Source organism: Brachycentrus maculatus, unplaced genomic scaffold (genome assembly GCF_059751285.1).
Source record: "Brachycentrus maculatus isolate JH-2025_06_01 unplaced genomic scaffold, ASM5975128v1 h1tg000259l, whole genome shotgun sequence".
Lineage (NCBI taxonomy): Eukaryota > Metazoa > Arthropoda > Insecta > Trichoptera > Brachycentridae > Brachycentrus > Brachycentrus maculatus.
In genome coordinates, this window is record NW_028281010.1 from 1137397 (window position 1) to 1155500 (window position 18104).

Below are 18104 nucleotides of genomic sequence, written 5' to 3' on the forward strand. Positions count from 1 at the left end.
CTGCTTTATATTACATGCGTAGAATTAATATATACATTTTGAAGCGCATTTTACATTACTTATTTTTCGTTAAATCCGGTGGGGCGTATAGACAATTCGATAGTAGAGACTGGAAACGAGTATAATAAGTAGAAAAACTACAGAATGATGACATAACGCTCACTCCTTTCAAGAACGTCAAAAATCAAAATACTTGATTTTTCAGGAGAACGTTTTTAAAGTTTAAGAATATAATAAAATGTATTGAAAATAAATATCAAGCCACTTATTGAACTTTTTACTGTGCAACAGATCTTTTTAGGTAAAACCTGAAGTTTTTTTTTCCGTTTGAAAAATATTTAGTATTTAAAAAAAAAAATAATTAAGCAATACCTTTTCTTCAAAATGCAAAAACAACATTTTATGCCCTGTAGCGAGTAAATATTAAGTTTAAAATATGCCACTTTTGCTGGGATATAGTACATTTTCTGGGCATTCCGAAAACATGCACAACTGAAAATTGTCGATTTTTGATTTATGACGTTCTTGAAAGGAGTGAGCGATAAGAGTTAAGTTTGAAACAGACGTATGCAACAGGTTGATTGCGGAAGATGTAAATGAACTTAGTATAAATGAAATGTGGGAACATCTGAAAGGTAGTGTGTGTGAATCCGCAAAGGAAGTGTGTGGTACAGCGGTACAAGGAAGGAAAAAAGGCGATGCGTGGTGGGATGATGATGTTAAGGATTTAGTGAAAGAGAAGAAGAATGCGTGGTTAAAATGTTCGGCAGTGAGGAATAAAAGCTCCGCTGAGTATGAATCGGTTAAAAAAGTGTACAAGGAATGTAAAATGAAAGTTAAGCAAGGGTGAGTGAACGAAAACGTTTGTTGAGGAAGGATGAAGGAGTAAAATGACAATTTTTTTTTTAGAAAATAAAAAAAATTTCTGGACAGAAGTCAAAAACTCCCGAAGTCTAAGCTTGAATGGATGTACGAAATCGATTGCATCGAAAGACGGAAAAATGGTGACGAATGAAAAAGATATAAAAGAGAGATGGAAAGGGTATTTCGAGGAGGTGTACGATACACATACGATTCATGAGGTCCAGATCTTTTATCATTATTACTGGAGTATTGAAGTGGAGAGGTCCGACGTATCTGTAAAAGTATAGTGTGTTGAGCTGAAGCATTCCAACATACCTGTGAAAGAGCTCGTCATAATGAATGTTGTATAACCGACACAACACTGGGTTACAATGTTATTTTATTCACATTTTATATCACTGGCCAACAATTTACAACTTTTATTTTGTAACTGGCATGAAAATACTTGATCTTTATGCACTTTGCATAGCTGAATTCAAAAACGAAATGTAGCACGTCAGATTTTTTAGTTATGGATATTTTTAATTCTGATATCAACTAAAGTTTATCTAATAATTTATGTATAAATATATCGTAGTCGTACAGGAGAAAGTGACCAACTAAAACATCGTAAAATGTTCCGGAGGGCCATTTTAGGCACTTTTGGTTGGCAAAAATATAAATATCAATGCAGTTAGTCATTTTTAGCAAGTCAATATATTATACTTACAAGTATGAAATCCCTTTGGGATTTTTTCAGGGCAATATTAAGCTAGTAAGATTATAAAATGGTCAATGATTACATTTTTGTAAAAAATGCACTTGATCACTTTCTCCTGTATGACTACGAAATATAAACATATAATGCTATCGTATTCAATATTAATAAGTTAATATATTTCCACTGTTACTCCATAATGCCGCCTATACAATGCCTGCATTGCTCCTGTTCTCTTATACGGCTGTGAAACATGGCACCTTACAAGGGCCCAAAGCAGCCGTGTACTAAGCTTTGAGAACAGGTGTTTGCGGAGAATCTTAGGCGTGCGGTGGTTTGACTTTGTGAGGAATGAAGAGATAAGGCGTAGGACGCAGCAAATCTTGGTCACAACTGTCGTCAAAAAAAGGCGATTCAGTTGGCTTGGCCACGTACTCCGCATGCCTCCTGAGAGCCTTAATCAAGCTTGCCTCTTTTACAAGGCATCAGGTTCGCGCCGCCCAGGACGACCATTGCTGACAATTCGTCGGCAGTTCTCGTCAGAACTTCGCGACGCGGATCTGACTTGGGAGGATGCAAGGGAGCTGGCAGCCGACAGAAAAGCCTGGAGACAGTTTGTGGACTCCATATGCTCCACCTAGGGAGCGGATATGGTTATTATTATTATTACTCCATAATTATCAATACTTTTTTTGAATCCAGCACGTCAGATTTTTTAATTATGGATATTTTTAATAGATTTATATTATCCACTGACACTTCGTGATGGAATTGCATTTTTAATTTATTATTGGATTAAAATGTGGTGCTGGAGGAGGATGCTGCGCATTCCTTGGACTGCAAGACGCACAAACGTCTCCATTCTCCGCGAACTGTCAGTGACAGAAAGACTCTCCACGACTTGCAGGAAAAGGATTCTGTCCTACTTTGGGCATATCGCCAGAAAGAACGAGAAGAGTCTTGAAAAACTGGTAGTAACAGGTACAGTTGAAGGCAAGCGGGCAAGAGGACGGTCTCCAACAAGATGGACAGACCAAATAAAGGAATTAACCGGATCCTCGCTAAACGCTGCCATCAAGTTGGCCCAGGACCGGGAAGAATGGAGAGGACTTGTGCACCAAGTGCCTGACATTCCAGAAGACCACGACGCTCAGCATTGAGCAAGAAGATGAAGAAGAAGATTAGATTAAAACCAATATTTTTAGTTTTTCCACTTTTTCATTTGACCAGCGACCGGGTTTCGTCGTTACCGACATCATCAGACCAGTCTGATGATGTCGGTAACGACAAAACCCGGTCGCTGGTCAAATAAAAAAGTGGAAAAGCTAAAAATATTGGTTTTAATCTAATAATAAAATGGATATTTTTAATTCTGATATTAACTAAAGTTTATCTTTTGGTGAGATGTAAAGAAGCTTTTTACTAAGCAGAAATTCTTATATTAGTATGTGAGGTCCAAATCCTGGATTATAATCACACACATGAGAAACGCCAGAAAATACCATTTTCATTTTTATTATTAAGCTTATAATTTGATCAGATAATTTATTTACAACATTTTGAGTGTGTCCAAATACTTGTTCACAAAATCTGGATTATCTCCAATTACAGGAGTTATTTTCATATTATTTTCTAACATCTCATCAAAGATGAAGAAGAATATGGAAGTCTGGGCATTTACGGGGCTGACGACCGTCATAGGCTGGTTTAAGTGATTTTACACACTTTACACACGTGTAACATTCACAAATTCTACCCATTACCCTGATTTTGTGAACAAGTATTTGGACACACTCAAAACGTTGTCAGTAAATTATCTGGTCAAATTAAAAGTTTATCTTATTAATAATAATAATAAAACCCTTATCCGCACCCCAATGGTGCATAGGGCACTGCGTCATATAAACGCAGTGTTATCTTGATCGTTTACACATGAAGGAAAGGTGATCAGCCCTCCGCTTCAGGTACCAGTCCATGGTAATTTTGAACAAATATTACAGTGAAAAAATCACTTATATTTATTTTACCCCCCTTGGGAATCGAACCCGGGACCTCCAGAACGGTAGCCGAGCGTGCTGACCATTACACTACGGAGGCGGAGGCTACCCAACAATTCAGTATGGAATTCTACCAACTGTCTGCAGTTACAATAAATAAATTATTTTGTTTGTAAATTACGATGATAATATTAGGGGGTCGGGTATAGATTATAATAACTCGTAATTAGGATGCAATCGGTTCATTCACCAGGTCGCTATGACAGTACAAGAACAAGCGCGTGCAGTCTCCTTTGTGCCAGGAGACTAAAGGATTTATTAAAATGTACAATTTAATTTTATATTTATTTCTTTATTTAAATTACATGTACAGAAAAGAAATAAGTACATTGGGGGGCTATTTGCTAAATGGTAATATCTTGATACCAACCAAAAACACACTAGTGATATTGGTCAAAACGCTTGATACCATATATAGCTGTTTGCAATCAGAGGGTAGATAGTACTTGAACATTTAAAAAAAAACATAAATTACAAATTGATGATAATAAGGAAGGCAAAGGAAGAAGGGAGTTTAGGGAAGGAGGTAGAGGGAGGAGGTTTGATGGACAGTTAGGATTCTAATGACAGATAGTAATGTCTCAGACGTTTCTTAAAAGTTATTAGAGAAGGTGCATTTGTTTACGCGGAGAGGTAATTCATTCCATAGTCTGGCCGCTTGGATAGAGAAGGAATTACTGAAGACTGATGTGTCATGGCGAGGAACGGAAAGTGTTCTTTCTTGGGAAGAACCAAGTCAAAGACTATGATCTGAGAGGTATATAAAATTTTCGGCCAGATATTTGGGTGCATTGGGGTTGTGAATAATGAGAAGGTGAAACGCGGTCATATTTTATTTTTGGCCGCTTGGACAGAGAAGGATTTGCTGAAATCTCGAAAATTATGCTTGTAGAACACAATTATCTTTTCTTGACGCCAACCCAGAAGCCATTTTTCGGAATGAAGTTGAATGCGTTCTTTTTTAGAGTGACGGGTATTCCAGTCTTGGGTGAGGGCACCAAGTTGAAGTGCTGGAGGATCTGGAACATGATGGCCTTGCACTCCATCAGGGCAAATCTGGAACCTAGAATTGAGAAAACAAATAATATATATATATATATATATATATATATATATATATATATATATATATATATATATATATATATATATATATATATATATATATATATATATATATATATATATATATATATATATATATATATATATATATATATATATATATATATATATATATATATATATATATATATATATATATATATATATATATATATATATATATATATATATATATATATATATATATATATATATATATATATATATATATATATATATATATATATATATATATATATATATATATATATATATATATATATATATATATATATATATATATATATATATATATATATATATATATATATATATATATATATATATATATATATATATATATATATATATATATATATATATATATATATATATATATATATATATATATATATATATATATATATATATATATATATATATATATATATATATATATATATATATATATATATATATATATATATATATATATATATATATATATATATATATATATATATATATATATATATATATATATATATATATATATATATATATATATATATATATATATATATATATATATATATATATATATATATACTTACCAACCATTTTCTTAAGAACCGTATAAGGCAGCGGTCGGGGATATTTTTTTAACCATTACCCCAGAATATTTTTGCGTATGTCATTTTGTAAGTAACTAACTAACGAAAAGAACGCCACACCACTCTGTCCTTGCAAACATTCTTCGCCTCTTCCACGTTCATGCATCTCCTCATACATACTCGCCGATTGTTTCGACTCCTAACCTGACCACTTTCAAGTATTTGGCATACTTGATCGTGTCAAGTTTTTCTGTCTTCCTCTGCTCCTTTTTTCAATTACATTTGCCTCATAAATTTGTTTTACCGTTCTTTCCTCTCTCATTCGTTCTACATGCCCAAACCATCTCAACACACCTTTCTTAATTTGATCGATAATGCTTGTCTCAGCTTTGCATTCCTTCCTTATTTCACTATTCGAACATCTATCGATAATGCTTGTCTCGTTCCTTCCTTATTTCACTATTCGAACATCTATCATACATCGTTTTGTCGCTCATTCTTCTGAGAGATCGCATTTCGGCTGCATTCAGTATACTTTCGTCAATTTGTGATCTACCCATTTTTTATTAAAATTATACTTGGAAAATACCACTATTTCATAATATATTTTGTGACTCGTGTTTCTATAGGTTCCGCATCTTTTTGATTATTTCATTTCATTGTCCATGTATACATCTAACAGCCACGACGACATTACACATCCCTGTTTAACACATGTTACGATGTTTGACCTCAATAAGAATGGGTGCATTTTAAGGCTTTTCGACTCACCTATACAGTTTCTCGGACCAACTCCAAAAGGCAAATATACCAGAGGGTTGATCGAACCCTTGTTTTCGTCAGAAAAGCGTTCCGGGTCAAACTTTTTTGGGTTTTCGTAGTACTTAGGGTCCATGTGGATGTCGTAAAGCGGGATCCATATATTATCGTTGACGCTTAACTGGAAAAGATAAATAATAATAAAACCCTTATCCGCACCCCAATGGTGCATAGGGCACTGCGTCATATAACGCAGTGTTATCTTGATCGTTTACACATGAAGGAAAGGAGATCAGCCCTCCGCTTCAGGTACCAGTCCATGGTAATATTGAATAAATATTACAGTGAAAAAATTACTTATATTTATTTTACCCCCCTTGGGAATCGAATCCGGGACCTCCAGAACGGTAGCCGAGCGTGCTGACCATTACACTACGGAGGCGGACTTATACAAATAATAAAACTCAATTTCAAATTATGTATGTTTTAATTTTTGTGCCTATCCACCCAACTACTATTATTGTAGGTACCTATTTCTCTCAACCGTAATACATTCAGGATCTTTCATGATGTGCTTTCTATCTTTAAATTTTAATAAAACAAAGTGTGCCTCAGAGATGCAGCATCAACAACATGGTCGCTATGAACTGTGAAAGTTTTAAAATCTTTATTGAAAGACCTGTAAATATAGTCACTGTATCTATTCCAAATAGCTTACTAATGTAAATATAGTAACTGTATCTATTCCAAATAGCTTACTAATGTAAATATAGTAACTGTATCTATTCCAAATAGCTTACTAATGTAAATATAGTAACTGTATCTATTCCAAATAGCTTACTAATGTAAATATAGTAACTGTATCTATTCCAAATAGCTTACTAATGTAAATAGAGTAACTGTATCTATTCCAAATAGCTCACTAATGTAAATATAGTAACTGTATCTATTCCAAATAGCTTACTAATGTAGGGCGCCGTGACAAAATACTAAGCCTGTAAGTGCGCCGCGGGCTGAAAAAGATTGGCAGCCCCTGCCTTAAAGTATATTTGGCAAATGCGAACAGGAAAACAGAACGAAGACGATAAAAAAAGAGTTGGCGTGACCAATTCCATCAGAACATAATATCTGGTAACGTCAAAAGTCCACGTAATCGTAGGGCATATATGACTTGTGTGAATGTGAATGAAGCTAGGAGCATATGCCAGTACAGAAGAGTGTGGCTTTCCATCCTCTCTGCCTGCCCCTGCAGCGAAACAGCGTGATGATAGTAGTAGTAGCATATATTTACCTTGATTCCCTCTTTTGTAGAGTTGTTTGGTGGCGGTAAGGTATAGGGCTTCACACACTTTCTATCCAACGCAACACCGGGAGGCCAATATCTTAAGGTTTCTAAAAAGATATATTGTATTTACATCTCCCACTTATGGTATTAGAGTTAAAATATAAGGCGTATACTTAATAGTGTGATGTACAGAATTGATGAACACTGCCTTCCACACCAGCAGCTCCAGAAATAACGTCATAAAACTGCAGTAACCATAAACGCGTTAAGAGTGTCAGAAATGAAGACTTTTAGCAGCGTATCTGGCAAGAGTCTACGGGGTCTACCTCGATAACAAGGATAAGAGAAATATGAGAGATGGAAGGTATCGTTAGGTGGCGAAGGCATCAAAGGAGTAAAGTATGGGCGTGTGAGGAGAATGGAACCATCCAGACTCCCCCGCATCGGCCAACCCCATGGTAGACGATTCCCGGGCAGACCACCAAAGAGATAGCTACAACAGGCCTACAACAAGATGAAGAAGAAGAAGATCGAGTCAAAATTTATATTTTCGAGTTAACGTTTTTCGCCAGAAAGGAACCATCCAACCCCCCCACATTGCATTTCACGGTAGACGACTCCCGGGCAGACCATCAAAGAGATGGATTGACAGTTGAGAATCGACATGAGGCTAATCCCTCTTAATAACAGGCCACAATGCCTGGACCAAGAAGAACAAGAAGAACAAGGAGAAGAAACTGGTCTTAAGGTGGAGACTCAACGGAGCATTTTGTCGTAACATAACGTCGAAACATCGCTCGCGGCGAGCATCACCGAGCATCTGAAACTATGGATGGAGCGCTCGGCTCGCTGTGCTGACTGCCTGAATGCTCGTATTGTAACGTGTTACGTTACGACGAAATGCTCCAGTCAGTCTCCACCTTTAGACATCGCCTATGAGACGTTTTGTGAATTTTGACAGCTTCTTCACGCGTTTTCTTTTACCTGTGACGACCATGTCCATGTACTTCATGGCGTGCAGGTCGGTGTAGGTGACCTTCCCATTGGTCTTCTTGGCCACCTGGTCCACTTCATCCTGCAGCTTCTGCTGGATGTCCGGGTTGGCCGCCAGCTCGTGGGCCATGAAGCACAGCAGGCCGGAAGACGTCTCGAAGCCCGCGAGGAAGAATATGACCGCCTGGGCCGTGATCTCGTCATCCGTCCATTCTGAAAGAGAGAAAAATGAGAATATAAACCCGACGTGCTTTATACACTACTATATAAACCCACTTTGTCTTTGGACACGTCGCGCGTGGCAACGAGGATAGCCTGGATCGACTAGTTGTGATCGGTAGCCTGGAGGGAAAGAGAGGGAGAGGAAGATCCCACACACGATGGACCGATCAAATTAAGGCAGCAGCAGGCACCTCGGTGGTTGGAGCGCTACGTGCAGCGCAGTCAAGGGATAACTGGAGAAGAGTCATCGCTTCTGCAAGGGTCACAACCCTCAGCAATGAGAAATAAGACGGAGAAGAAGAAGAATATAAACCCAACGTACTTTGACTAACATCCCTAGTGCATGTCAGACCTGGGCTCTTAATGCATGTTTGTGCTGCAACCCCTAGTGCATGTTGGACTTCGGGTCGACCAAAATCGCATGTGATAAATATTTTGTGTAGTTTTAAGTGTGTGAATAGTACTATGGTGGTGACGGGTAGTATTGTTTGCATGCTGTGGTAGTGATTGTCCTGACGAAGAGACGGGTACGTCTATTTTATACGTGTATTAAGATACACCCAAAATATTGTGAACTTATAACTCACAACTATTAGTTAAATATTTTTTTATAAGATGTGACGTCGGCACGGGAAAACCCAGTGAGAAGAATTATTGCAAATTTTAAATTAGATTGAATGCAGTCGAAATGCGATCTCTCAGAAGAATGTGCGACAAAACGATGTATGATAGATGTGCGAATAGTGAAATAAGGAAGGAATGCAAAGCTGAGATAAGCATTATCGATAAAATTAAGAAAGGTGTTTTGAGATGGTTTGGACATGTAGAACGAATGAGTGAAGAAAGAACGGTAAAACAAATTTATGAGGCGAATGTAAGTGGAAAAAGGAGCAGAGGAAGACCGAGAAAAACATGGCACGATCAGGTATGCCAAATACTTGAAAGTGGTCAGGTTGGGAGTCGTAACAGTGGTGTGGTGTTCTATTCTCTCTGCCTACCCCTGTGGGGAAGCTGCGTGATGGTTAGTTAGTTTAAATTAGATTCTTCGTCTCTGCTGAGACACGTATAGTATGTGTCTATGTTTACTTCTTTTGACGGCTTCTTTTCCGAGGGAAGATTCTTCAACCGTCGCGAAGCCAGTTTCGATGGTTTCGTCTTTTCCGTCGGTGTGCCGCAGGGAACCTTTCTTGGCCTCCATCAGCAGCTGTATCATGTCCGGCCTCACTATGTTCTGCTCTTCCCGCGCCTTCATAGTGTCTTCCACAAGACTCCTGAAGAACTTGCTGGATTCGTCAGAGACGATTCGAAGCCCTAGAAACTGAAATATCGATTATTTAAAAAGGCAATGAAAAAGTGAAAGTCAAGTGAAAAAGACTTGGCACGATCAGATCAATCAGAACCTAAAATCTGGCGGTGTCAAAAGTCTGCGTAATCAGAGGGCATGTGTGACTAGATGTATGAATGTGAAGGAGGCGAAGAGTGTAAATCAGGACAGAAGAGTGTGGCGTTCCATCCTCTCTGCCTACCCCTGCGGAGAAACGGCATGGTGGTAGTAGTAGTAGTAGTAAAAAGTCAATGTTTTCTTCGTGGGTTACATTCTGTGTGATGGTTGTCTTGCTTCTTTCGTGGTCAGTCTTCAGTCTTCACCCATGTTTACATAACCTCCACTCTTTCACCCACTAGATCGCATGTTGGAGATAATTTGGTCCATGTAGGTCCATTTTAAGATGGAAACCTTGGGAGACCAAAAAAAGCGTCTGAAGACCTAAAAAATATGGTTTGCCGCTCTGGGGGGTAAAAATTGGCTGCAAGCAGCAACAAAAAATTCGAAAAAAAGCAGTAGGATACGGAAGAGAGAATACTATATCCAGCAGTGGACAAAAGGCTAAAGAAGAAGAAGATTATATAGGGTCGTCCTCTGTAGTTTGTGCCTTTGCACATGTCCTACGCAATCGTAAGGCGCAGGCCTAGGTATTTTATATCCTTAATTTATTTAGTAAGCATCTAGAATCCCCAGGACTACTTTGCACCTCGTTGTTCCTTACATGTTCCGACGATGAATCCCCAGCATGCATCTGTAGCACCACATGTCAAACGCCTCAAACCGTTAATATTCTACCTGCTCGATATATATTTGAGATATCAATGCGAATTTTAGTGCAATTCTTGGTCAAGCTAGCAAAGAAATACCAAGGATGTTAAAAAATATTTACCATTGTACAAAAAATGATTCAGACGTTACAAAAGTTGAAATATGAGACGATGAATAACGGAGAGACAAATTTCCATCTTGCTACTATTCCACATTTATCAAGATCACAACTAACATACGAAAGGAATCCAATAACTATGTTATACATACATATATAATAATAATAATAAAACCCTTATCCGCACCCCAATGGTGCATAGGGCACTGCGTCATATAAACGCAGTGTTATCTTGATCGTTTATACATGAAGGAAAGGTGATCAGCCCTCCGCTTCAGGTACCAGTCCAGGGTAGTATTAAATAAAAATGACAGTGAAAAAATCACTTATATTTATTTTAGCCCCCTTGGGAATCGAACCCGGGACCTCCAGAACGGTAGCCGAGCGTGCTGACCATTACACTACAGAGGCGGACAAAATAAAAATAAAAATAAAGACCTTCGTTATTGTTGGAAAAAGCATGATGAAGAAGAATTTGATGAGCACCAGACCGGTGAAGTTTGTAGCCTTTCTTCCCATGGCATAGAACCGGTTGTCCCGTTCCTTCAGGGAGTTGACCTTTATGCCGAAGGCTGATGTGGCGATGACGTCATTGGTGTACCTCGTAAATATGTCTTTCAAGTCGATTTCCACGAACCCTTTTTCTGAAAAATGAGCGGGAGACAATTTTACCAGCGAGACCAGCTCTCGACCTAGTCAGAATCTAATGCTCTAGTAAAAATGCTATATGCCTACTAACAAGGATGACCTTTGGACTAAAAATACCAGAGCTTTTGGGTGTTTACATAATAATTCGGTATCGACGCCACATGCATACTAGCAAAGCCAGCCCTCGGGTTTCGAACCTAAGGTTATCTAACTGTCTGTCGGCTTTTTGTAATTTGGATTTGTCTGTTTTTGTAATTTGGATCATGGATTTGTTAATTTTGTCCCGAAGGTGCTCCCTGGCTTGTTCCCAGGTCTCCCAATCCACGCCTAACTCAACTTTTGATGACAAGAAAACCAATTTAAAAATTATGATTCTGTAGGATTCAAAATTGGATTCGGAGTTCATCCTTCTTTAGTCTTGTTAGATAGTACCTACGTCATATGGTGAAGACTCAAAGACCATGTTTTAGTAACCAGTTCTGGAATGTCATGGCATCCACGTGGATTCAAAGCTAATTCCCTGAATTAATTATAAATGAAGTAAAAAAATTATAATAATGTAGATTTATTTGTTGAAAACATTAAAAAACCATCTGACAACGCTCACGAAACAAGCAAAGGTCCGCTCAAGAGCTACTTACCGCTAGCTAGAGAATATTGAGCTTTGAGCTCCTCACGTTTGCACAGTGCAAGTGTGCAAGAGTGAGATGCGAATATAGTGTCGCTGTTCCCGCATACTTTTCACGCACTGTTTATATATATAATACCTCCGATGTACCCGATAAATTCTGATTATTATACATATTATACACCTGCGTCATATGGTGTACGACTCGAAGCACCATGTTTCAGTGATGCGTGGTTCTAGAATGCCATGGCATCCACGTGGACCGATGCTAAAATGAGATCAAACTTACGTTGGTTTACTGGTTTTTCTAGTTCAATTTTGAAGTAGTCGACCATTTCTTCGCCACATTCTGCCACAAATTGGAACATTCCCTTCATCTTGGAGCTGGTGAAGGCTGGACTCAGCGTGGCCCTCATGTCACGCCATTTCTGGCCTGGAAACAACACATGCGTCATCTCCTTAATTCTGGATAACAATTTGTATGGTAACATATCGCTCACTCCTTTCAACAACGTCATACATATATAAAAAAACTTGATTTTTCAGGAGATCGTTATTAAAGTTTAAGAATAAAATAAAATGTATTAAAAACTAATATCAACACATGCGTCATCTCCTTAATTCTGGATAACAATTTGTATGGTAACATATCGCTCACTCCTTTCAACAACGTCATACATATATAAAAAAACTTGATTTTTCAGGAGATCGTTATTAAAGTTTAAGAATAAAATAAAATGTATTAAAAACTAATATCAAGCCACTTATTAAACTTTTTACTGTGCAACAGATATTTTTAGGTAAAACCTGAAGGTTTTTTCTCGATTTGAAAAATATTTAGTTTATTTAAAAAAATAATTGAATACATTTTCTTCAAAATGCAAAAACAACATTATCTGCCCTGTAGTATATTAAGTAAAAATATGCCGCTTTTGATGGCATATAGTATATTTTCTGGGCATTCTGAAAACATGCACAACTGAAAATTGTCGATTTTTGATATATGACGTTGTTGAAAGGAGTGTGCGATATCGCTAACTCCTTTCAAGAACGTCATAAATCTAAAAACTTGATTTTTCACAAGATCGTTTTTAAAGTTTAAGAATATAATAAAATGTATTAAAAATAAATATCAAGACACTTATTGAACTGTTAACTGTGCAACAAATATTTTAAGGTAAAACCTGAAGGTTTTTTCTCCATTTGAAAAATATTTAGTTTATTTAAAAAAAAATACTAAACAATACCTTTTCTTCAAAATGCAAAAACAAAACTTTCTGCCCTGTAGCGGGTAAATATTAAGTTAATGATATGCCGCTTTTGCTGGGATATAGTGCATTTATTGGGCATTCCGAAAACATGCACAACTGAAAATTTACTATTTTTGATATGTGACTCATCTTATATATGATTTTTGATTTTTGACATATGTTGAAAGGAGTGGGCGATATGTAGCTTTAAAAAAATTTTCTATTTATTCGTTGTAAATTATTATTAATTGCCTTTTTACAACTAATAATAGTTTATAACTAATAAATACACAAGTAAATGATTTTGCTAAAAGTCCGTTATTAAATGTTTCCACTCACTCAACATCCCTGATCCCTTTTGCCTGTGACTGCCAATCAACACAAGAAAATAAAGCCACTTGAGATCTACCCAAGCTTCTTTCCCTAACCGTCAAAATATTTTGAATATTGTTCAGTAGATAGTGTTTTAGTATTAATCAGTCTCGATAAAGAAGCGGTTAGCTTGGAAACCGGTAGACATTATAATTAAGTTATATTAAAATATTTATAGTGATTTTAAAACAAAGTTACATTTTAATTATAAGATGGAAAATCACAAAGTTAGTGCTTAAAATATAAATTATAAAAACCATACCTTTTAGTGCAACCAAATTATTTCCGAACAGAGGATCAGCTTCTACATCGATAACGTTAATGTGATCTTGAAAGTAATCAAAATCCTTGATGGCCACTTGCTTGATCAGATCTAAATCTCTGATCATTATAATAGGCGTTTGAAACTGGCGAAATCCGATATATCTAAAAGTCAATACAACCAAGTATAAATCTGAAGCAGGTATAATTGAGAAGTATTATTTTTTAACATCTCATCAAAGATGAAGAAGATCATCTTCATTTTTGATGAGATATCGAAAAATAATATGAAAATATCTCCTGTAATTGGAGAAAATCCAGATTTTGTGATCAAGTATTTGGACACACTCAAAATATTGTAAATAATTGAGAAGATTGAGAAAGGTCATCAAAGATGGTTAAGCCACGTGGAGAGAATGGTTAAACCAACTAACTAACTAACCATCACGCCGCTACTCCACAGGAATAGGCAGAGAGAATAGAACGCCACACCACTCTGTCTTTGCAAAAATTCTTCGCCTCTTCTACGTTCATGCATCTCCTCATACCCGCCGATTATTTCGACTCCTAACCTGACCACTTTCAAGTATTTGGCATACATGATCGTGCCACGTTTTCCTCGGTCTTCCTCTGCTCCTTTTTCCAATCACATTCACCTCGTAAATTTATTTTACCGTTCTTTCCTCACTCGTTCGTTCTACTTGTCCAAACCATCTCAACACACCTTTCTTAATTTTATCGATAATGCTTGTCTCAGCTTTGCATTCCTTCCTTATTTCACTATTCGAACATCTATCATACATCGTTTTATCGCACATTCTTCTGAGAGATGGCATTTCGACTGCATTCAGTCTACTTTCATCCTTCTCCTGCCAACTCCATGTTTCACTTCTATACATTGGAGTTAGAACCAGGACTCCGTTGTGCACTGCCAGTGAATGCTTAGAGCAGTATATATAGGAGAGTAGAACCGAGAGCCTACATAGCATGTGTGACTAGAAGCTAGGACCGTATGCCGGGGGCAGGAATGGAGATATCAGAACAGTTTAGATGAAAAGGGTCTCTACGATGGTTTGGCCATGTAGAGAGAGTGGTTAGAGCAGTATTTATAGAAGAGTAGGACTTAAAGAAGCTAGAACTATATGCCAAATTGCTTATGATGTAGCACAATGATGTACATGAATTGCTTATGATGTACCACAATGATGTAAATGAATTGCTTATGATATACCACAATTATGTAGATGAATTGCTTATGATGTAGATTAATTGCTTGTGATGTACCACAATATTGTAGATGCATTGCTTATAATGTAAATGAATTGCTTATGATTTACCACAATTATGTAGATTAATTGCTCATGACGTAATATAATGATGTAGATGAATTGCTTATGATGTACCACAATGATGTAGATGAATTGCTTATGATGTACCACAATAATGTAGATGCATTGATTATAATGTAAATGAATTGCTTATGATTTACCACAATTATGTAGATTAATTGCTTATGATGTAATATAATGATGTAGATGAATTGCTTATGATGTACCACAATGATGAAGATGAATTGCTTATGATGTTATACAATGATGTAGATGAATCGCTTATGATGTAGATGAATTGCTTAAGATGTACCATTATGATGTAGATAAATTGCTTATGATGTACCACAATGATGTAGATGAATTGCTTATGATGTACCACAATGATGCAGATGAAACGCTTATGATGTAGATGAATTGCTAACGATGTACCACAATGATGTAAATGAATTGCTTATGATGTACCTCAATGATGTAGATGAATTGCTTATGATGTACCTCAATGATGTAGATAAATTGCTTATGATGTACCACAATGATGCAGATGAATCGCTTATGATGTAGATGAATTGCTTACGATGTACCACAATGATGTAAATGAATTGCTTATGATGTACCACAATGATGTAGATGAATTGCTTATGATGTACCACAATGATGTAGATGAATTGCTTATGATGTACCACAATGATGCAGATGAATCGCTTATGATGTAGATGAATTGCTTACGATGTACCACAATGATGTAAATGAATTGCTTATGATGTACCACAATGATGTAGATGAATTGCTTATGATGTACCACAATGATGCAGATGAATCGCTTATGATGTAGATGAATTGCTTACGATGTACCACAATGATGTAAATGAATTGCTTATGATGTACCACAATGATGTAGATGAATTGCTTATGATGTACCACAATGATGCAGATGAATCGCTTATGATGTAGATGAATTGCTTACGATGTACCACAATGATGTAAATGAATTGCTTATGATGTAACACAATGATGTAGATGAATTGTTTATGATGTGCCACAATGATGTAGATGAATTGCTTATGATGTACCACATTCCCATCTTACTTTTCATCAGGGAATGCCGTGTACAGCCTTTTAGACAATTCGGTTATATGCTCTCTTTGTAGAAACACTTTGGACATGTTACCCATGAGCGGGATTCTGCTGGGAACGTATTTGATCCCCTTACTGGGGAAGTAGCTGTTCTCCCACCGGTTGTATAGGAACAGGGCGACGCAGACTGCCGCGAATATGGCGGTCCATACTGCGCCGAGGAAGTTGTAAATGAAGATCGCCACGAAGGACAACATCTGGAAACACCAGAGCATATATCACTCACTCCTTTCAAGAACGACAAATATCAATAAAACTTGATTTTACAGGAGATCATTTTTAAAGATTAAAAATGTAATAAAATTTATTTAAAATAAATGTGAAGCCACTTACAATGATTAAAGAAAACACTTGTGGTCTTCAATAAAACTCAAGTGGTATAAAACATGTGTTTTCTTTCATCATTGTAACATGTCTTACCTCAAAGTTAATGCCGAAACAATAAATACAATATGAAGCCACTAAATGAACTTTTTACTGTGCAACAGATCTTTTTAGGTAAAACCTGAACGTTTTTTCTCAATTTGAAAAATATTTAGTATACTTAAAAAAATACTTAAGCAATACCTTTTCTTCAAAATGCAAAAACAATACTTTCTGCCCCGTAGCGGGAAAATATTAAGTTAAAAATACGCCACTTTTGCTGGGATATAGTACATTTTCTGGGTATTCGGAAAACATGCACAACTGAAAATTGTCGATTTTTGGTATTTGACGTTGTTGAAAGGAGTGAGCGATATATACAGTATCTAATATAAAAATACATTTATGAATACACTAATAGAGAAACAAAAATTCGAAAACTAACTACTTTTCGAATGGCTACACTGGAAAATATTATGTTGTCGTGTGCGCCCGGTCGGTATTTTAAAATTGATGAGCGATAGTAAATTACGGTATTAATTAAAAATATGTTTTTGTGCGTCAACATTTATTTCCTAAAAATATTAATAAAATTGTTCTATAAATGAGGAGAGGGGAAAGTTGAGGGCAGGGGGTAAGTCAAGGGGCGGAGTTTGAAAATAAAGGAAAAATGGAAAGCAAAGGTGAAGAATTTTGAAATAATAAATTATTTAATAAATTACAGAACAATTATTTGTAGAACAATTTTATATTTTATATTCAGATCTGACGATGGAAGTTTAGCTTCCGAAACATGTAGTCTTCAATAAAACTCAAGTGGTATAAAACAAGTGTTTTCTTTAATCATTGTAATAAATAATAATAATAAAACCCTTATCCGCACCCCAATGGTGCATAGGGCACTGCGTCATATAAACGCAGTGTTATCTTGATGGTTTACACATGAAGGAAAGGTGATCAGCTCTCCGCTTCAGGTACCAGTCCAGGGTAATATTGAATAAATATGACAGTGAAAAAATCACTTATATTTATTTTACCCCCCTTGGGAATCGAACCCTGGACCTCCAGAACGGTAGCCGAGCGTGCTGACCATTACAATACGGAGGCGGACGAAATAAATTGTAATAAATTGTGAAATTAAAAGAATTTAAAATAAGAAAACAAAAAAAACAAAAAAAACAAACCTCTGATAATGCTTATCGGATTCTCGTATCTAGCCTTCACTCAGGGCAGGCAAGATCTCTTATCTCAGTGGCTTATTCAGACTGTACAGGCGTCAACATGTCACCCACACACGATCATCACCGCGACT

General features: G+C 36.4%; 1 protein-coding gene across 1 annotated transcript; it reads right to left on the bottom strand.

Moving 5' to 3' along the window:
- Positions 1-3784: 3784 nt before the first annotated feature.
- On the bottom strand, positions 3785-18104 carry LOC148305894 (cytochrome P450 9e2-like). Its single transcript, XM_088265988.1, has 10 exons — positions 17977-18104; positions 16382-16626; positions 13966-14129; positions 12371-12514; positions 11244-11449; positions 9682-9913; positions 8365-8586; positions 7387-7487; positions 6108-6276; positions 3785-4681 (listed from the first exon to the last, which is right to left on the bottom strand). The coding sequence occupies exons 2-10, from the start codon at positions 16624-16626 to the stop codon at positions 4518-4520; spliced, it is 1647 nt and encodes a 548-aa protein (XP_088122114.1). The 5' UTR covers positions 17977-18104; the 3' UTR covers positions 3785-4517.

Bases quoted from the DNA above. Each gene is read 5' to 3' on its own strand.
- LOC148305894 (XM_088265988.1), bottom strand. From the start codon at position 16,626: ATGTTGTCCTTCGTGGCGATCTTCATTTACAACTTCCTCGGCGCAGTA. The intron at 12,515-13,965 runs GTATGGTTTTTA...TGTTGTTTCCAG, and splicing joins TAATTTGGTTGCACTAAAAG to GCCAGAAATGGCGTGACATG. The intron at 6,277-7,386 runs GTAAATATATGC...TATCTTTTCCAG, and splicing joins CTACAAAAGAGGGAATCAAG to TTAAGCGTCAACGATAATAT.